At 42.5% G+C, this 20,449-nt stretch overlaps 1 protein-coding gene across 3 annotated transcripts in view; it reads right to left on the bottom strand.

Annotated features, from left to right (window-relative positions):
• The window catches only part of PYGL (glycogen phosphorylase L), a 39,692-nt gene that overhangs the window by 3,274 nt on the left and 15,969 nt on the right, over nt 1-20,449 (bottom strand). For all 3 annotated transcript variants that reach the window (XM_055289400.2, XM_055289401.2, XM_063644579.1), the window contains 14 exons: nt 15,485-15,616; nt 12,471-12,582; nt 12,052-12,134; nt 8,438-8,581; nt 8,114-8,206; nt 7,295-7,441; nt 6,806-6,969; nt 6,176-6,290; nt 4,499-4,600; nt 3,628-3,775; nt 3,450-3,508; nt 3,203-3,344; nt 1,372-1,579; nt 300-434 (listed from right to left, as the gene is read on the bottom strand). In XM_055289400.2, coding sequence (XP_055145375.1) covers nt 300-434; nt 1,372-1,579; nt 3,203-3,344; nt 3,450-3,508; nt 3,628-3,775; nt 4,499-4,600; nt 6,176-6,290; nt 6,806-6,969; nt 7,295-7,441; nt 8,114-8,206; nt 8,438-8,581; nt 12,052-12,134; nt 12,471-12,582; nt 15,485-15,616 — 1,784 coding nt within the window. The remainder of the gene's footprint in view (nt 1-299; nt 435-1,371; nt 1,580-3,202; nt 3,345-3,449; nt 3,509-3,627; nt 3,776-4,498; nt 4,601-6,175; nt 6,291-6,805; nt 6,970-7,294; nt 7,442-8,113; nt 8,207-8,437; nt 8,582-12,051; nt 12,135-12,470; nt 12,583-15,484; nt 15,617-20,449) is intronic.

Here is a 20,449-nt window from a genome sequence, read left to right as displayed (position 1 = left end):
TGTCATCACTTGGATGCATTTGGAAGTTGGGAATATCAGTGGAAGGAGAAAAAGAGAATCAGATTTGTGTGTGTTATTCTTAAACCTTACTGGCATCGTTGGTGGAGAATATCTAACTTTTTTCCCAAGCCTAAATTACCTGAGCAGATCACGCTAATTTATGCGGATCTACATGAGTGGGTTTAAGTTGGTTTAAGATTGGTTTAAGATTTTCTTGTTGGTTTTAGAGTTGGTTGGTTTAAGATTTTCTTGTCCCCCTTTCATGATCCAAATAGCACCATCTTCTTATGGGAACTCACCTGTCATGATAAAATAGCATGTTGATGATATCTTTGAAGAGGTCAGGCTGCTTGGGAGAAAAAAAGCCATTGTCAATTTGATCAATGACCAGCTTCAGCTCTGGAAGTGCCTCATAGTATTCTTTTGCCTCGTACCTGTGGGGTAGGGGTGGGTGGGTGATAAGAAAGAGGCTCTGTTATTGTGTTGTGTGATTAACAACACACTAGACACTGCATTCACTGCGAAAAAATACATTCAGAAATACTAGCATTCAAAGAAGTCATTATAGATTTCGCCAGGAGTATATATAACTTTTAACTAGATCTGTAAGTCCTTCTCCCTGTAAATTTGATTCCTTATAACCAAAGACACTAAGAACAATAGATAATGAAAACTGTAGTCAAAGATCAAGAGTCTGATGTGGTAGAATACAGCAAGGTCCATTTCAAAGCAGACTTTATGGCTCTAAATGAACATTGTATGAAGTAGATCAGTTGCTTTTTGGATCCACAGATTCTCAAAAGTTGTTGCTACCGAGTGAAACTGACTTCCAAGGGTCTGGAAGTATATTCAATATCCTCCAAATGTTGCTTCTTTGGGCAGTACTCTTTATTTTGTGCTTGAACTCAGGTTAATAAACCCATCCAGATATTAAGTGAAAATAAATGTTTCCAATTACTTCTGTACACCCGTATCGATTCTCTATCACATTTTCATCCATTTCTTTGATATCTTAAAGGAGCACTAGATCATAATTTAAATTATAGGTAACCTTCTAACCAGAAACTGGTTCATCTTTTGATCAAAGTAAAAATCAAACGTATGGAGGAAAAATAGCTCTTTGAGGCCAGCTCTGCAATGGCCGATAACAAATAGTAACTCCTCCATGTGTCTGTACTTTTACTTGCTGGGTTTAATAATATTAATCTGTGGCCAGGAGGCTCTCCTGCCTCATCATGGGAGATGTTCTGCTGCCACCTCTTATGTGATCCAACCTCAGTGGGATATCTGTGTGGGCAGGAAGCCCTCTGAGGTCACATACCTTCTGCGGGGGGTGAGGTCCTGCCTAGCAAAGAGAAGCCATTCTCTCACCCTTTCTTGTCCAAAGCAGCCACATCATCTACCCTCATGCCAAAGATGAACAGGTTCTCTTCCCCGGCTTCTTCTGCCATTTCCACGTTGGCCCCATCCATGGTCCCGATGGTTAGGGCCCCATTTAGCATGAACTTCATATTGCCTGTCCCCGAGGCTTCGGTGCCTGCAGTGGAAATCTGCTCTGACAGATCTGTGGCTGGAATGACTGCAAGAAAGGTAAGTTAAAATTAGTAATTTTGTCTGTCTAGATCTGCTTGTATTGTATTGAAGCATTTATTAAGTTGGGCTGTTTTGATAATTAAAGTAATACATGCACATTAAGATAAACATTCAAATGGTCTAGAAGGCAGATCACACTCTTTCCCCTTGACTCAGGCAACCACTTTTGTCCATTTTATATGTTTATATTTCTTTCTCGAGCTATAAACTTTGAAGAGTATCTATTGACTGCGACAAACATTGATACTACATTTCTCTTCTTCCTTTTATTCCTTCCAATTTTTGTTACGGTTTTATTTTTATTTCTTCTACTTTATAAAATATATTGAAATTTTTTTTTCTTTCTTTTTTTTGGTACAGGGTCTCACTCTGTCACCCAGGCTGGAGTGCAGTGGTGCAATTACAGCTCACTGCAGCCTTGACCTCCTAGGCTCAAGCAATCTTCCTGCCCCAGCCTCCCAAGTAGCTGCAACTACAGGCGAACGCCACCATGTCCAGCTAATTTTTAAAAATTGTTGTAGGTATGGGATCTCCCTATGTTGCCCAGGCTGAACTTCTCTCTCTTGATCCATAACATTCAGAGGGTCTCTCCAGGACTCCTCTTTGGCAACCTGAGGAGACTGGATTGTCTGCATTCCTTCTACTTCTCACCTCCTTCCTTCCACTTTCCCTGCAGGGAAATAAGCCACAGGTAATTGAGGTGTGCCTGGGGCTAGACTTCTAGCCCCTGACTTTTCAGGCTGATTTGCACACAAATTAGAGCTGCCTGAAGCACTTCCTTTGACTACAAAGGTCAGGACCACTTTTCTGCTTTTCTCTGAGAGCTTATTTGTGGATTAGATGTATCTTCTTTTGCATCCCTGGGAACCTGGCTCTTTTCTCTTTATGCAGAGAGTTCTTAAATAGTAACATCAGAGGACCTAAAAACACCACAAAAAGAAAAAGCTCCCTTTCTACCTTTTCAGTTTGGGAAGTGGGTGAATACACAGTTGGGCATTTGCATGTGGATGGTGCTCTGTGAGCTTGTGACCCAAATAACCAAAGGTCCCAGTGGAAGAGAAAGGGACACTGGCTTCTTGCCCATCTGGCTATCCCCATGTGGGAGCATCATGCTTGATGCTGAAGTGCCCATGTGAGGCACATCTAAGCCTCGTGCTTTGGCAGCCTGACATCTGCCCTCATTTATTATTGCTACAAGAGCAAGTGACAGCTCTTCTTCTCACAGGGTGACCAAAGGAATATCTGAGGACTGGGGATTTGGTGTTCTCTTGCAAAACTGGAGCTGGGAACTGAAGACCTTTCCTCTGTTTTACAGAGCGGGTTCTGAATGATGCTGAAACCTCAGGGCTGCCTCCCCCAGCACCTAGCTCTCACTGGCTTGGAAGAAAATGTACTTGCAAGTATAATCCTGTGATACTGACTCCAGGACATCAATTTCATTGTGACTTGGGTCACTTTAAAACCTCTTTCCATAGGCCCTTATTCTGCAAAAGAGTGATACCTTCTATCCTAAGTTACTAGCTCCTGGAGGTTGGCTGCCCCATCTTTCATACCATGTAATCTCTAGAGTTTGCCCTGGCCCCTGCATGTTTTGCAATGAGGGTAGTACCTTTTTCAGCAAGAGATACTCTGTAGTTCTCCAAGAAGATGACTTTCAACTTGCTTCCAACCATGGGGTCTTTGTTCACCACATCTGCCACTGAAGTGATCAGCTTTATGATCATTTTGGCCATGTGATATCCTGGGGCAGCCTTGGGGAAGAAGGTCAAACGCATTGACAGAAGGAAGCCATGATGAAGTAGAAGAATGGCAAGAGATTAGAGCCCTCAAGTCCCCATTGAATAGAATCAACTTACTTTACCACCAATGATAACTGTCCTTGGCACGAATAACTTCTTAGGGTCTTTCTTAATGCCTGAAAAAGATGGAGAAGTGGATGGAATGGAAGACAGCTGACGGTCAGGGCAGTGAGACCTATGCTGAGGCTGCTGCTTCCACCTGCAAGAGGGCCTGTTGGCTACGGGGCTGACTCACGGTTGTACATCGTGATCACATGCAGACAGTTCAAGAGCTGTCGCTTGTACTCGTGTATCCTCTTCACCTGGACATCAAACATGGAGGATGGGTTGATCTTCACTTTGTACTCTGTCTCCAGGAACTGAGAAAACTTCAGCTTATTCTCCTGTTGAGACAATGCATGGTGCCAGAGCTCTTTTGGCTTAGAAGCATTGGGTGGTCTGGTTTTTCTATTTTTTGAGATGGAGTCTCACTCTTTGCCCAGGCTGGAGTGCAGTGGCATGATCTCAGATCACCGCAGCCTTCACCTCCCACGTTCAAGCGATTATCCTATCGGGGATTACAGGTATCCGCCACTACTGCCTGGCTAATTTTTGTATTTTTAATAGAGATGGGTTTCACCATGTTGGCCAGAGTGGTCTTGAATGCTTGACCTCAGGTGATTCACCCTCCTTGGCCGCCCAAGTGCTAGGATTATAGGGATGAGCCACTGCGCCCGGCTGGGTGGTCTGTTTTTAAAAACTACAGGATAGGCTGGGCGTGGTGGCTCGTGGCTGTAATCTCAGCACTTTGAGAGGCTGAGGTGGGTGGAACACTTGAGGTCAGGAGTTCGAGACCAGCCTAGCCAACATAGTGTAACCCTGTCTCTACTAAAAATACAAAAATTAGCTGGGCGCGGTGGCGGGTGCCTGTCATCCCAGCTGCTTGGAAGGCTGAGGCAGGATAATCGCTTGAACCTGGGAGGCAGAGGTTGCAGCGAGCCGAGATCGTGCCACTGCACTCCAGCCTGGGCAACAGAGCGAGACTCTGTCTCAAAAAATAAACAAAAACTACAGGATAAACTCTCACAGTGAGTGCCCAGGAGGGGACCCACATCTGGAAGGCTCACCTGCTTCACCTTGGCGAGTTCCCGGAGGAAGACATCATCACCCAGGAAGCTGTGGAGCTTCGTCAGCTGGCTCAGGTCTTTCACATAGTCTTCTCCAATTTTCTTTCAATTCAAAGGAAAAGGTGACTTCAATTTAGGGATAGTAATCAAGTCCAAATGGGCAGTTTCTGTCAGTATTTCTCTCTGTCATCTACCACAGTATAGTTCACGTATCACACAGAACATGATATAGTTTGACTCAAAGAAGAGGCTGTAAAGTCTATGTGGGAAGAATACTTTTGCTAGTATCTTAAATGTATTTTCAGCAGTTTTTTAAAATTATTTTTATTTATTTATTTTTATTTATTTATTTATTTTGAGATGGAGTCTCGCTGTCTCCCAGGCTGGAGTGCAGTGGCGCGATCTCGGCTCACTGCAAGCTCTGCCTCCCGGGTTCATGCCATTCTCCTGCCTCAGCCTCCCGAGTAGCTGGGATTACAGGCGCTGCCACCACGCCTGGCTAATTTTTTTTTGTATTTTTAGTAGAGACGGGGTTTCACCGTGTTAGCCAGGATGATCTTGATCTCCTGACTTCGTGATCCACCTGCCTCGGACTCCCAAAGTGCTGGGATTACAGGCGTGAGCCACCGCGCCCAGCCTAAAAATTATTTTTATTTTTATTTAATTTTTTTGGAGACAGGATCTCACTCTGTCATCCAGGCTGGAGAGCAATGTCGTGATCATAGCTCACTGCAGCCTTGACCTCCTGGGCTCAAGCAATCCTCTTGCCTCAGCCTCTGAGTAGCTAGGATTACAGGTGCATGCCACAACACCTGGCTAATTTTTTTTATTTTTGTAGAGATGGGTGGTGGTGGTGGGAGTGGGTCTCGTGTTGCCCAGGCTAGTTTCAAACTCCTGGCCTCAAGTGAGTCTCCTGCCTAGGCCTCCCAAAGCACTGGATTACATGCATGAGCCATCACACCCGGCCAGCTTCACTGGTATTAAAGTGTTAAAAACAGGAAATCTACTTATAAGAGTGACCAGGAACCCAGGTTCTGTTAGTTATTTATATGAGCTTTATTATCCTCTTTTACTAGAGAAAACCATCTTCTATGTGAGTGTCCTATGAATACTGTTAGCTGTAACTAGCTACATAATTTGCAGGACCTTTTGTTCAAAAATTAAGAATTTCAAGATGACAGCTATGTGTGATGGCTCATGCCTGTATTCCCAGCACTTTGGGAGGCCAAGGGGGAGCAGATCACCTGAGGTCGGGAGTTCAAGATCAGCCTGGCCAACATGGTAAAACCCCGTCTCTACTAAAAATACAAAAATTAGCTTGGCATGGTGATGTGTGCCTGTAATCCCAGCTACTCGGAAGGCTGAGGCAGGAGAATCGCTTGAACCCGGGAGGTGGAGGTTGCAGTCAGCAGAGATTGCACCACTGTACTCCAGCCTGGGCGATAGAGTGAAACTCTGTCTCAATAATAATAATAATAATAATAATAATAATAATAATAATAAACAATTTCAAGATGACTACAGCAGAGAAACCCAGCAAGGAGCCCTGTGTGACTGCACAAGCCACATGCTGAGGAAGCCAGCCCTGCTGTAGACTGGATTTACAAGTTACAAGTATAGTCATATGCCTCTTGCATTTGATTCAGGCCTCCTTTCCTCTCAGCACTTCCCAGTTACCTCTGCTATGAGCTCTGCAAGTCCTGGGTTGCAGAGTAGGAGCCAGCGCCTTGGAGTGATCCCATTGGTTTTATTCTGAAACTTGTCAGGTTCTAGCTCACTGAAGTCCTTGAATCTGGAGACGGAGGAGACACATCACTGAATTTGGCTGAAACGGCAAAGGGTCCTGCACACTGGACAAACTTCGGAGTTATATTCAAGAAGCCAAGTGCAGGCTTAGAAAGTTTAAATAAAGGTGGAGGGACAGGCTGACAGTAGCTATGGCTGTCATTTAAATAGAAATTCACTTGCAACTCAAAAGAATTACCAGAAAAATTCCAAAGCTAGTCACTTCCATCTGACTTCTTCACACTGACATATATACCACACTTTCAGTAGAATAGTTTTTTGGTATTTTGTTTGTTTGTTTGTTTGTTTTGGCTCCTATGCCTAGTATTAAGATGGCTCTGAGAAGAAAGCATTTTTTTCTTTCCTTTTCTTTTTTTTTTTTTAGAGGAGAGTTTTTTGTATAGAAGAAAATACTAAACATAACAAGGCCTTTCCTCATCCCTAAGTGCAACCCTGCATTTAGTAGCATCATTCCATTAATGGGTCAGTGTCAGACCCACTGCCAGTGTAATGGAGGCTCACACTTTAGTCTTCACGATGTCTGAGTGGATTTTAGCCACGCCATTCACAGCATGGGAACCGACAATGCAGAGATGGGCCATGTTGATCCTTTTGCTTCCTTCCTCTTCTATCAGAGACATCCTTCTCAGACGGTCCACGTCTTTAGGAAACAAGGCCACAATTCTCTAGCCAAAGGAAGAGAAAGCCCTTGCTGGTCACTCAGGTTTAAAGCAACATTGGGATAACGCTGTTGATGTCTTAAGCAAAATCTTCGATATACTCAATATAAACTTCACTTCCATGGGGAGGGGTTGAGTTAGCTCTATGGAGGTGCCATCCCTCCATTTCAGCACTTTCAAAAAGCTGCCTTTGCCGGAGCCCCACTCGGACTTGAATACTTTTGCTGTATCAATGATTGAAGTTGTTTGGTAAGAGGGAACACTGTAGCCATCTGTAACACCTTAAGACCTTACACTCATGAAGAGAAAAAATTCTCTCAAAATGACTTACATCTAAATGCTTCTGATTTATCTCATAAATGATTTCCAAATGTCGAGGGAGCAGCTTCTCCACCAGGTCCACGGGCCAGCGCTCCAGGGCTTCTGGGAGCACTGTGTGGTTGGTGTAGGCGAAGGTCTTCTGGGTGATCTCCCACGCCTGGGAGAAAGGAAGGAGTCAGCTGCTTGCCCTGAAGGTGGGCACCCCACTGCACAGGCCAAACCCTTCTTCAACCCTGCCTTGCCTGCAACAGGACAATTCCAAGTGTGCATAGTCAGATGCACTCAATTCCACTAAGTTCCTGAATAGTCCAGATAATAGAAATATGTTCTGGGTGTGAGGGGAAAGCCACTTGTAAAGCTACCGATGAAGCTTAAGACAGCATTCCGATCAATCTATCTACTATCCTTACGTGTCTTTCATTTATTAAATACACAAAGATTGAGGGATAAAAACGTAAATAGTGCTCTCAGCAAGTACAAAGTATGTAAAATGCTGACTTCTAAAGCTATGGGGACACTCAATTAGCTGTCTTCTGAGGTTAGATAAATTAATTTTTAATCTTTTTCAACACAAAAATGGTAAACACAATATAAGCCTTAATACAGCTATTGATTTGTGTCCCATTAGGAATGTGGTCATTTATTTTGTAGTCTTACTCCCTGTAAAACTCTAAGGATGGAAAATGTCAGCGTCAGGGAAAATGTACCTTTAACTGTTGAAAGTTAGCAACAATAACTTACTTTGAAAAACTAAAAAGGGAGTTTTTGGCAGTCTTTCAATGCAGCCATTCTGGTTAATTAAAGGAAAAAGAAGCCAAACTATCCAGACCTTGGACCAGGGCAGTTTTTCAATATCCACAAAAATCCTCATCAGCTCAGGGATGGCGAGTGCAGGGTGAGTGTCATTCAGCTGGATGGCCACCTGGGTGGGGAAAGACATCAACATGAAGGCAATGGATGGCTCAGGGTCTGGCTTCTTCGTCCTAACACATCTGGAGAAAGCACTGGATGATATGCCCACCTTCTATGAAAGGCTTGATGCACACTATTCCTGCTCAACGTTTTTAGCACTGAGAGAGAGGAATTAATCTGATAAGAAATCCCAGTCAATCCCTCAGTGGACCCCAACCGCATCCACAGACTAAATACTTGCCTGATCCGGGAAGGCATCAAACACAGTTCCTGCACCACGGGTGGAGACAAACTTGGAGGCTTTGAAACGGCGGATGATATCTTGCAAGGTTGCAGCCACCACAAAGTATTCCTGCTTCAGTCTTAGCTCCTTCCCTTCAAAAAACTTCAAGCCAGAGAAATAGAATAAAAATGGTTCATATTGTAGGTGTGGCCAAAACGTGACTGGTGTCTCCTGCACTGGGAACTTTAAGACTAAGGCCCATTGGACATCTGCTGAGGGGTGGTGGTTTGAATGCCAAACTGTGAGCCTTTGCTCTGTCCTGAGACCCCATGAAAATGGCAGTAAAAGGATTCTCTAAAGGCAAACAGATAAAAGATAAAGAGGTTGGGATAAAGACAATAGCAACAACCTTTTAGAGGCTGAAAACCAGATGCATGAGTGGTAAGTGATTCAGAAGAAGATCCAAGACAGCCAAATCCTGACCTGGTAGTGGGGAAAAGCCAAAAAGCAACTCAGTGTGTACATTGGAACTTCCCAAGGCTCAGGAATTGGTAGTATCAAGTACTCGGAAGTAGGGAAGAAGATGAAGGAAAAGGTTAATGACAGCCTGAGGACACTTGGCCTCCGACCTTATCCCCAGTTCCTGCAGCTGAGCACAACCAGCACAGGACCGCCCTCCTCCCTGCAGTCACATTCCTGGCAGGCAACGCATCAGCAAGCACTGGCAGTCATGGACCGTGTGGAGAACCACGACTGGCTGAGAATGCCCTACATGACTGTGAGACAGGAATGTAGCCAGGCCATGGTGTGCAGGGTGGAGGCCTTAGAGGCCATGATGGCGGCCAGCTTCCAAGTTCCTCCCACCATAGATTTGCTGTCGGTCAACTGAACCGTGTAAATGTCACCAAGAAATGGTCCTAACCCTGAGCCATCACACTTCGATTTTTATAGATCATGGAGCTTCCCTGTCTTTACCTGGTCGTAGAATTAAAAACTGTAACTTCTATGAAAAATGTGGGCCTTGACTAATATCCAGAATCTACAAGGAACTCAAACAAATCAGCAAGAAAAAAAAAAATCCCATGAAAAAGTGGCAAAGGACATGAACAGACAATTCTCAAAAGAAGATATACAAACAGCCAACAAACATATGAAAAAATGCTCAATATCACTAATTATCAGGGAGAGGCAAATTAAAATCACAATGAGATACCACCTTACTCCTGCAAGAATGGCCATAATTAAAAAGTCAAAAAACAATAGTGTTGGCGTGGATGTGGTGAAAAGGGAACACTTTTTACACTGTTGGTGGGAATATAAATTAGTACAGTTACTCTGTTAAACAGTATGGAGATTCCTTAAAGAACTAAAAGTAGAACTACCATTGGATCCAGCAATCCCACTACTGGGTATCTAGCCAAAGGAAAAGAAGTCATTATATGAAAAAGACACATGTACACACACACATGTTTATAGCAGCACAATTCGCAATTACAAAGATGTGGAATCAGTCTAGGTGCCCATCAACCAACAACAATATGTGGTATATATATATACCATGGAATACTACTCAGCCATAAAAAGGAACCAAATAATGTCTTTTGCAGCAACTTGGATGAAGCTGGAAGCTATTATTTTAAGTGAAGTAACTCAGGAATGGAAAACCGAATATCGTATGTTCTCACTTGTAAGTGGGAGCTAAGCTATGAGGATGCAAAGGCATGAGAATGATGTAACGGACTTTGGGGACTTGAGGGATAAAAGACAATTTATTGGATGTACACTGCTCCGGTGACAGGTGCGTAAAATCTCAGAAATTACCACTAAAGAACTTATCCATGTAACCAAAACTACCTGTACCCCTAAAACTATTAAAATTAAAATTTTTAAAATGATGAGCACCCCACCCCCCAAATGTAAGCCTTGGACCAGAGTCTTATTAAAACTAATGAATATGAGCATAGAGGTCTGCATATAGAATATCTGGGGCTCTGAACTCTCTAATACTTAAAAGTATAATCACTGACCTATGCCAGGGCTATGGCCAAGTTGAGGAGAAGAATGAATTTGTTATTGTAATTACAGTATAAAAGGATTTATCAGCTTACTCTTAAAAACAAACAAACAAACAAAAACATGATCCTGAGAACTCCCTTTTACCCAACAAATCTAGTCAACTTTTTACCCCATGCTAACTTAGTATATATTGTCAGTTACTGCAGATGATTATTTCCTAGTAAAGTTAGTTTTGGTCCTTACTGAAGACAGGAGGATGAATTTCAAGCCTCTGCAGACTGGGTTTAGGTTGGCAGTATGGTCCCAGACTTGGAAGAACTCTTACTTTGACCCTGACGTAGAATAACGTTTTGCTTTTGGGTTAGAGATTTCTCTGAAATGTACTGAAGCCACAATGTTTTCCACAAAGGAATAATAACATATACCATTAGGTTCCTAAAAATGCTCCAGCAAAATCCACATAATCATCTTCCCTTCTGAGAGATTATGATTTAACACCAGGTGGACATCTGGTATTAAGGACTATTTATGTCCTAGTCCCCCCAAGATCCTTGTTTTCTGTCATCTTTGTAAAGCAGAGTACTAATTTTATTGCTTCTGAGACCGCTTTAAAAAAATCATTACAGCTTCATGAAAATGATTTTACCCATAGAGAAGTTTAGAGTTACATATATTTAAAACAACTAAGAATCAATAGCAGTTATCCGAGATCCAGTTCCAAGTGGTATGTGTGTGTGTGTGTGTGTGTGTGTGTGTGTGTGTGTGTGTGTATGTGTTTTGATATGGGGTCTCACTCTGTCACCTAGGCTGGAATGCTGTGGTGCAATCTCGGCTCACTGCAATCTCTGTCTCCCAGGCTCAAGTGATTTTCCTGCCTCAGCCTCTCCAGTAGCTGGGATTACAGGCAGCTACCACCATACCTGGCTAACTTTTTGTATTTTTAGTAGGGATGGGGTTTCGTCATGTTGGCCAGGCTGGTCTCGAACTTCTGACCTCAAATGATTTGCCTGCCTCAGCATCCCAAAGTGCTGGGATTATAGGCATGAGCCATTGCACCTGGCCCCAAGTGTTTTTTCTTAACTAAGCTATATTTACAATAAAATTAGAATAATCGACTATAAGGAAAAGATACAAGTCAGTGGCAGAAAAAACAGATGTTTGTTCATGGGTCTGCCCCAGGGTCTCTGACTCCATCTAGCATCAGGGCAGAGGACCAGAAAGAGCCTAGTCAGTGAGAGAAGAGGCGAGGCAGAAAATATTCAGTGACTTCTGACTTTCCAGATAAAATTTCTATCTGGAAAGGAAGTAGTGCTTCACCAGTGATTTACTTCATCTCTTATATCCAGGTTTTGTTTTAAAATACATCTCTAGAACTTCCCAATTAGTGATGGGGTCACTAATCAAGGGCAAAATACCAATTCTGATTTCATGAACTATACAGATTTGTTTTCCTTACTTGGTTGGGAGGGGAAATCTAGACAATTCAGGAAGAAATACAGAGTTTGTTCTGCACATGGAAAAACATCAATATTAAATGTGTTTTATAGGTTACTGAACAGGCTCTTGTGAAATAAGCTGCTCCTGTTGCCACTAAGAAAGCAACCTTGATCACTCACATTGTCATTGGGATAGAGGACCCGGGAGATGTTCTCGGCCACGTTTCGGTCCAGCACAGCCTGAATGTAGTCTCCAACATTGACTAGGGGAAAGTTAGAGAAACAATAAATAGAGAAACCAGCCATTGTTGTTGGAAACCTCTTGATCTCACTGGCTCTGTGCTGTGTGTCATGTGGGATTCCTAAAATTCCTAAAAAACACAAAGGATTTCAACACACCATCATGCTGGACTTCACATGAGAATTGCTTTAAAAATGCCCTCCCTACTTCCTCCATACAATGCCTGTTTAGTCACTGAAGTTCAGATCAGAAACTCAAGGCTTTTTTGTTTGTTTGTTTCAAGCTCAATTTTGTTCTAACTACCAATCAAAAAGATTAAGCACACGCATAAAGAAACCAAGGCCTGTGCTGTACTCACAGTCTCTGAGGTTAAAGTCATTCGGTGCCCGAGCAGACCAGAGGCGCATGGTGTTGACAGTGTTATTCATGTAGCCGGGCACCGGGGTGTCATATGGCAGAGCCAGGACCACCTGTGGGATTAAACAGAAGCAGCTGCTCATCGTTTCCCAAGTGTAATGACATAGGTTGAACAAGGGACTGGGAGACTGCAAGGGAATTCTATTCCTGGCTCCATCACCAACTTAAATTGTGTGAGGCCTAAATGGAGAAGAGGGTCTCAGGGCTGCAGAGGGTATTAGAGGAACATGTGGTTCCTCCTCCACCTGGTACAATCTAGTGACTGAAACCATCCACACTGATGGTCCTTTACAGTATTTCTATGTTGACTCTCCATGTGCCCTTGCCCTGATATAAATGCAGTGGAATGGAATGATATGGTATTGGTATTCAAAAAAGTTTATCTTTTTTTTTTTCAAGACGGAGTCTCACTCTGTTGCCCAGGCTGGAGTGCAGTGGTGCAATCTCAGCTCACTGCAAGTTCACACCATTCTCCTGCCTCAGCCTCCCGAGTAGCTGGGACTACAGGTGCCTGCCACCATGCCCGGCTAATTTTTTTGTATTTTTAGTAGAGACAGGGTTTCACCATGTTAGCCAGGATGGTTTCGATCTCCTGACCTCGTGATCCATCCACCTCGGCCTCCCAAAGTGCTGGGATTACAGGCGTGAGCCACTGCACCCAGCCAGAAAAGTTTATCTTTCATGTTTCAGATCAAGCCATTGCTCTAATAATAATAAAATATGATATGCAAACAAAGTGACAATGTGAATCTGTACCCACCAAAAAACAGCACTTAGAATATGTTTTGCATAGGTTTTTCAGTGAACTGATTTCAAGTATGATGAAAATAAATGGAACAGGAAATTTATGAAGCTATAACATCTCATATAATACTTAAAATGCTATGCTAGTTTTTTAAAGTTGCATAAGGAGTTATTTTAGTGATTCCTATAGTGATCTGCCAAATCAGCTGATAATTAGCTGAGTTGAGTCTAAGAGGTAAGCTTTGGAAAATCTAGCTTGATCTTTGTGACAGCCACTAAAATAGAGAAGAGGAAGATTAACTATGTTTCACAGTGCATCGAAAATTCAAGTGAGAAATCATTTATTTTTATTCCCGGCCTCATCAGAGTCAAGCTCGAAGGAAGGAGAATGACAGAGTAATTGAACTGGAGGATGCTGGATCTCATTTAGTGCAACCCACTTATTTTGGACATGAGGGAGCTGAAGCTGAGAGAGAAGTGACTTGCCCAAGGTCACAGTCATGGCAGGATTGAAACCTAAACAAGCATCTCTTTAATTTGGTCTGCTGAATTGTGAATGAATGAAGCATTATAGCCCATATCAATCACATATATTCAGTCATACTTTCATGATCACCATGACCTCAAAGTAAGAAATCACCCTCATTTAAATATCTTTCTTAAGAGATAAAAGTCTCTGGACTTTTAAAGCAAGTTGTAATCAATCAGGGAAAGTAATTTGCAGGGTGGGATTGAGTCTCGGTTCAAACAAGAGTTTGACCCTTCTGACCCTTGAAGCATAATTAAGGCAGCCCAGGAAGTGCACAGCTTAGATCTTCTTTCAGAGAACCTCAAAGAGAACTTGCTCCCTCAGAGCTCATACCAAAGCTGTGCTCTCTGGGCTGCTCCATGTGGCTGGGACACTAGGGCCGGGACTTCTCTAATGGGCAATCTTTAGTCTCAGGCTCCATCAACCTGGCCACTTGCGCAGAGCGGCACTGCGGTCTGAGGCTCTCCCTGAGAATGCTGCTTCCTTCCCCTTCACTTTTCACAGGTGGCACACCTGTGTCACAGTCTGAAGCCTTCCCACCTCATCCTGCTCCCTCTCCCCTTTATCTTTCATAGGCATCCCCAAATATGCCACTTGCACTTCTCATTCTCTCTGGTGTCTGTTTCCTAGAGGACCTAAACTGCCACATGACTGTCATTTGACTTTATTGGAAGCCATCCCATGCACGCACAGAGCACATCTGGACTCATGCTCTGACATCACTGGGTACCAGTTTGGGGTTAATTCATGTGATGACTTCAATCTATGAAGCTAAGTTGCATGGCTTGGGCCAGCTCACTTATATTACCTCTGCCCCCTAACCTTGCCTGTGTGGGCCCAGAAACACATACTTTCTGTAATTGAATTTCTGGGTACATTATGAAAATATCTAGAGGTGCTTTGTAAATACAAATTAGCTCAGCAGTGGGACCCACAGTGCAAATAAAATGCTTCCAGGATTGATTGTGTAAACTGCATACTTTAATTTTAATTTAATTTTATTTTATATTTTTTTTGAGATGGAGTCTCGCTCTGTCGCCCAGGCTGGAGTACAGTGACATGATCTCGGCTCACTGCAACCTCCGCCTCCTGGGTTCAAGTGATTTTCCTGCCTCAGCCTCCCAAATAGCTGGGATTACAGGCATGTGCCACCACGCCTGGCTAATTTTTATATTTTTAGTAGAGATAGGGTTTCACCATGTTGGCCAGGCTGGTCTTGAACTCCTGACCTCAGGTGATCTGCCCGCTTCGGCCTCCCACAGTGCTGGGATTACAGTTGTGAGCCACTGCACCCAGCCAGGAATGACATTTAAAATTATTCAATTTTGCTGTCAACACCTTAATATAAAACCAAAGAGGTAAGCATGCTGGTTACTATAGAACTGACAATTTTCTGGCAAAAAAAAAAAAAAAAAAAAAAAAAGAACTGACAATTTTCTGACAAAGCTGATTGCAAAATGACCCTTATAAAAGTCACTCCTCTCTTGGCCTCAGCTCCCTTGTCTCCAAAATGAGTGGGCTGCGCTAAGAGAAGTAACAGATTTATTTACAAAAATATATTCTATTATTCAATACACGACATGCCCTATACTCAATATCACCACTATATGCTACATAGTCAATGTATTATCTACTGTACTAAATACTATACAAAATGCTGGCTATACGAGCGCTCTGAATACCTGAGTGTCAATCCACTTGGCCCCGGTGTTGGTGTGTTCTACTTTTCCATAGAAGTGCACAGGCAGCATGAACTCTGGGCGGGACTTCTCCCAAGGGTTTCCATATCTGAGCCAATCATCTGCCTCTTCTACCTGCAAAAGGATACAGTATTGCTTAGAATTTATTTGTCAGGAAATGTGAACCTAGCGCTTCAATTATATTAAATTTAAAACATCTTTAACTGAAACCACTTATGAATACTGAGTACTGTTTTGTAACTGTTTTACAGCCTACATCAACAATAATACTCGTTAATACAGCTCTAAATATTTTATATGTATTACTGCATTTAATCCTCACATTATATCAACCATATAGGAGGGAACTATGATTCCTCTTTTAAAGATGAGGAATTGTAACTGCTTAAGGTCAAACAGTAAACGGTAGAGATAAGATCTGCCCTTAGGTCTCTGTGTTCCAGAGCCTCTGTCTTAACATCTGTGAATCCAATTGTCCAGCTTCAGCTAAAGACAGAGGTCTTACAGGGATGTTTATCATTGGATACCTGGGCCTGTTGAGTCCTACACAATGGGTTCAATCAAGATTCTTGTGGCTAGAATATACAGAATCAGTTAGAAAATGCTACTTGCAGAACACTCTTAATCAAGCTTATTGGTATAGGTACAGAACATTATTGCATTATGTAGTCTTTGCTTATCTTAATCCTTATGTAATTTTGATTTGATAATGAACTATAGATTATAGTTTATTTTGAAAATAACATATTCTAAGAGGTAATGTACTTATTTTATTGGCAATTTCAATATTTTCCTAGGTATTTATGTCAATTTATAACAAAATATTTCTTATATACAATTTTAGACTATGGTTTCTATTTAGGATATCCTGGACATCAAATACATTTTCATTTGCAACAAATAAACAAACACATCAAAATAAGAACACCACCACCACCAAACACATTGGAGGGGGATGTACTTTTAAATTACTGAAACCTTTAAAATATTACACATACAATTGTGGATTGCTTAACGACAGGGATACATTCTGAAAAATGTGTTGTTAGGCAATGTTGTCATTGTGCAAACGTCACAGAGTGCACTTACACAAACCCAGATGGTGTTTGCCTACTACACACCTGAGCTATATGGTATGGCCTCCTGCTCCTGGACTACAAACCTGTACAGCACGTTACTGTGCTGAATACTGTAGGCAATGGTAACACGATGGTGTTTGTGTATCTAAACATATCCAAACATAGAAATGGTACAGTAAAAATTCAGTATAAAACATAAATGGTACACGTGTAGGGGGCAGCTCCATTATCATCTTACGGGACCACTATTGCATATGTGCTCTATTGTTGACTGAAATGTCATTATGTGGTGCATGACTATATATTAAAAAACGGAATTGTGTTCTGGCCAGAAGGGGGTAAAAAAAGCAGCTTTGTCAATGAGATCATCTCCAATATGGTTATTCTACTTATTTGATTCATCATATTCACCTCTTAGAAAACTCAGCTTTAGTTTTAGAAGATATTGCTGAAGAATTACAACACAATGTTGGACATCTCATGATCACCTAAACATGAGTGTAATGCCTGTCTCAGGAACAGTGTGAAGAGACAAAAATAAACACAGCCACTATCTTTCGAGAATTTAGACTAAACATTATTGTCAACAGCCAGAGAAATGAATACAAGTTCACTTATTCAAGTTTTGATAGTGATTTTTTATCAAGAAAGCCAGTAAGCTTCCCACTAATATTAACTATCAGCGTAATGATGAATGGAAATGGGACTCATAGCAACAACATCTTTAGTTAGGAGAGCTAGGAGTTAGCGAGCCACTGGAGGAAGGAGGAGGTGTCAGATGCAAGATGAACCCTAGGGAAGGCTGGAGAGAGACCTGAGCTCGTCAGAAAGTCACATCTTCTTAAAATGCAGATTCTCAGTAGGTCTGGGGAGGGGCCTGAAATTCTGCATTCCTAATAAGCTCCCAGGGGCTCCTGATTCTACTGGTCCCTGAACCCCACAAAGAGCAGCCAAGAGCTACAAGGCAATGCAAAGTCAATAACTGTAATTCCATAATTCAGAATTAAAAACTAAACTTCCACTATCCCAGTCATAAGAGAACAAAGATAAAGTTTTTTTGAGGCAGGAAGGTCACTTGATCCCAGGAGTTTGAGAGCAGCCTGGGCAACATAGTGAGAACCTATCTCTTAAAAAAATTTAAAAATTAGCCAAGTGTGGTGGTGTGCACCTGTAGTCCCAGCTACTCAGGAAGCTGAGGTGGGAGGACTGCTTAAGCCTGGGAGGTCCGGGCTACAGTGAGCTGTGATCATGCCACTGTACTCCACCCTGGGTGACAGAGAGAGACTCCATCTCAAAAAATAAAGTAAAATAAAATAAAATAAAATAAAATTTTAATAAAGAAACTGTTGAAGTTCGCCAGTTGACAAGAAGCTTGTTTAAGAGTCCATTAACTTGGCCAGGTGTGGTGGCAACACCTGTAATCCCAGCACTCTGGGAGGCCGAGGTGGGCTGATCATGAGGTCAGGAGTTCGAGACCAGCTGGCCAACATGGTGAAACCCCGTCTCTACTAAAAATACGAAAATTAGCTAGGCATGGTGGCGGGCGCCTGTAATCCCAGCTACTCAGGAGGCTGAGGCAAGAGAATCATTTGAATCCGGGAGGCAGAGTTTGCAGTGAGCAGAGATTGTGCCACTGCACTCCAGCCTGGGTGACAGAGTGAGCCTCTGTCTCAAAAAAAAAAAAAAAATCCATTAACTTGTGTTCATAACTAGAAACGCTATAATAAATAAAATGACGACATCAACAAAGGATCAAAACATCTTGACTTACAAAATACTTTATGCTGCACTTAGGCAAGGGCCAATTTTGGGTTTTAAAATGCCGAGCATGTGAACACTGCTTCCTGTAACAGGAAAGAACCATAGGCCTGTTTGCCTCGTTTCAGCACGCAGGGCTGTTGTAAAACCCATCTGAAGGTATTGTATGAAATAGGAGGATGATGAGGCAGAAACAGTTTTCCTCTGAAAACTCATGACCACGGGAGAACTGATGACATATTTTTTTGCTGAGAAATGCAGCAGGATGATATACTGTCCTGCCCCCAAGAAGCCTGAAATGCTCAGATATGAGAGGATAGGCTCTGAACTTCCTCCTGTGGACTCAGTCCCTGACTCCTGTGGAAGTCAGAGGTTGCATTTACTCTTTTTATTTTTATTTTCATTTTCTCTGAGACACAGTTTTGCTCTGTCGCCCAGGCTGGAGTCCAGTGGCACAATCTTGGCTCACTGCAACATCTGCCTCCCAGATTCAAGTGATTCTCCTGCCTCAGCCTCCCAAGTACCTGGGATTACAGGTGCCTGCCACCACACACAGCTAATTTTTGTAATTTTAGTAGAGACGGGGTTTCACCATGTTGACCAGGCTGATCTTGAATTCCTGACCTCAAGTGATCCGCCTGCCTCGGCCTCCCAAAGTGCTGGGATTACAAGCGTGAGCCACCATGATAAGCCACATTTGCTCTTTTGAGGGTACACTCTTACATGACATTCTTAATGCCATCAAACATTGGGTGAATTTTTTTCCTGCCAAGTAATTATTGGTTTTAGCTTTATGGGGCTAACAACTTGTAGGAGACTTTATTTGCTTGCTGTTCTTTATTGTGAATCTCTCGCTGATTCAATAAAGAATCAGTGAATAATTCTATCAATTTTACAAGGCTTGTTTTTAAGGTAGATTGAGAAACAAGTGTTTCATAACAAGTTGACCTGAGTAGATCTGAGGAGAGAACTGTCCCTTGCTGCCTCCACTAAATCTACAGAAGCTGCAAGATGGTAATAAACCTTCTCTCTACCTTGCTTTCTTCCAATGAATTGACAAATTGATCTGTAAATTTAGGTTTCCATGTAGCCAGTGATCCCCAAATGCACTAACATGCTAATCATATGAAGGGGTAGGGGTGGGGGCCAAGATGGGAGAACTTTCATCTACATCCAAGTGAGCTGTCAGAGCTGTTTCATCCCAGAGGCTGCACGGGGCTGAAGAAAGCAAGTGCAGATCTGTGGAGTAGAAGAGCCAACCTGGGTACAGGTGGCAGCTGGACTAGGTATTTCTTTAGAGGAATGACTCAATGGAATCTGTCCAAGGCAGCGGGGATGGAGAGGTCAGCCCAGGGGACTCTGTCGACTGAATTCTAAGAAATGCTCTTCTCTTCACCTGTGGGATACAGAGTCCACAAAGAACCAGTGAACAGTCATCAGGAGAGCCCACGAACTTGGCTTTCTGATGTTATAAATAACTGATAAATGTTTCTGTGGCACACCAAGAATTCCACAATGATAATTAGAAGCTTGCTGGGTAATGTGAATCATGCATGACTGGCTATCACGAACTTGGTGTGGGTGCTAAGAGGCAAGAGAAGGGTTGCAGAAGCCACTTGGATCCAGCTCCAAGATACATACTGTTAGCGCCTTTCCACCCAGGGCTTTGGTGTGATTGTGAAACTTCTGTGAGGTTGTTGCAATTGTCTTTCTCCCCACTTCCTCCTAGGGGCCAGCTATTTTCATAGAGGACTATTACTGCACTCCCCATGAGAGGAGATGGTAAATATAGAATTTTAGCAATACAATTATTTTCCTCAGGGGGTTCACAATGAACACTCCACGCCTGCAAATCTTCCTTGAAGAGACTCAAAAATTAAAAGCCCATCGACCTTTAAAAATCTTCCCAGCATGTGGAATTTTCATCAGCCTTCTCCAAATCTGCCCTTGTAAGAACAGTGTTACGTGTGAGTGGGGGCATCACTACACTCTGAAGAGGCCTGCTGCTTTCTTGACAGATGCTTTTTGCTTTTTATGGAAATAATTTCTTTTTTATGGTATGATGTATTTTATGTTTGACAGTTAAAATCCCATCCCAGTAAACAATGGA

Source organism: Symphalangus syndactylus, chromosome 8, assembly GCF_028878055.3.
Source record: "Symphalangus syndactylus isolate Jambi chromosome 8, NHGRI_mSymSyn1-v2.1_pri, whole genome shotgun sequence".
Classification (NCBI taxonomy): domain Eukaryota; kingdom Metazoa; phylum Chordata; class Mammalia; order Primates; family Hylobatidae; genus Symphalangus; species Symphalangus syndactylus.
The sequence above is the reverse complement of the archived record's forward strand: the minus strand, read 5'-3'. Positions and strand labels throughout refer to the sequence as shown.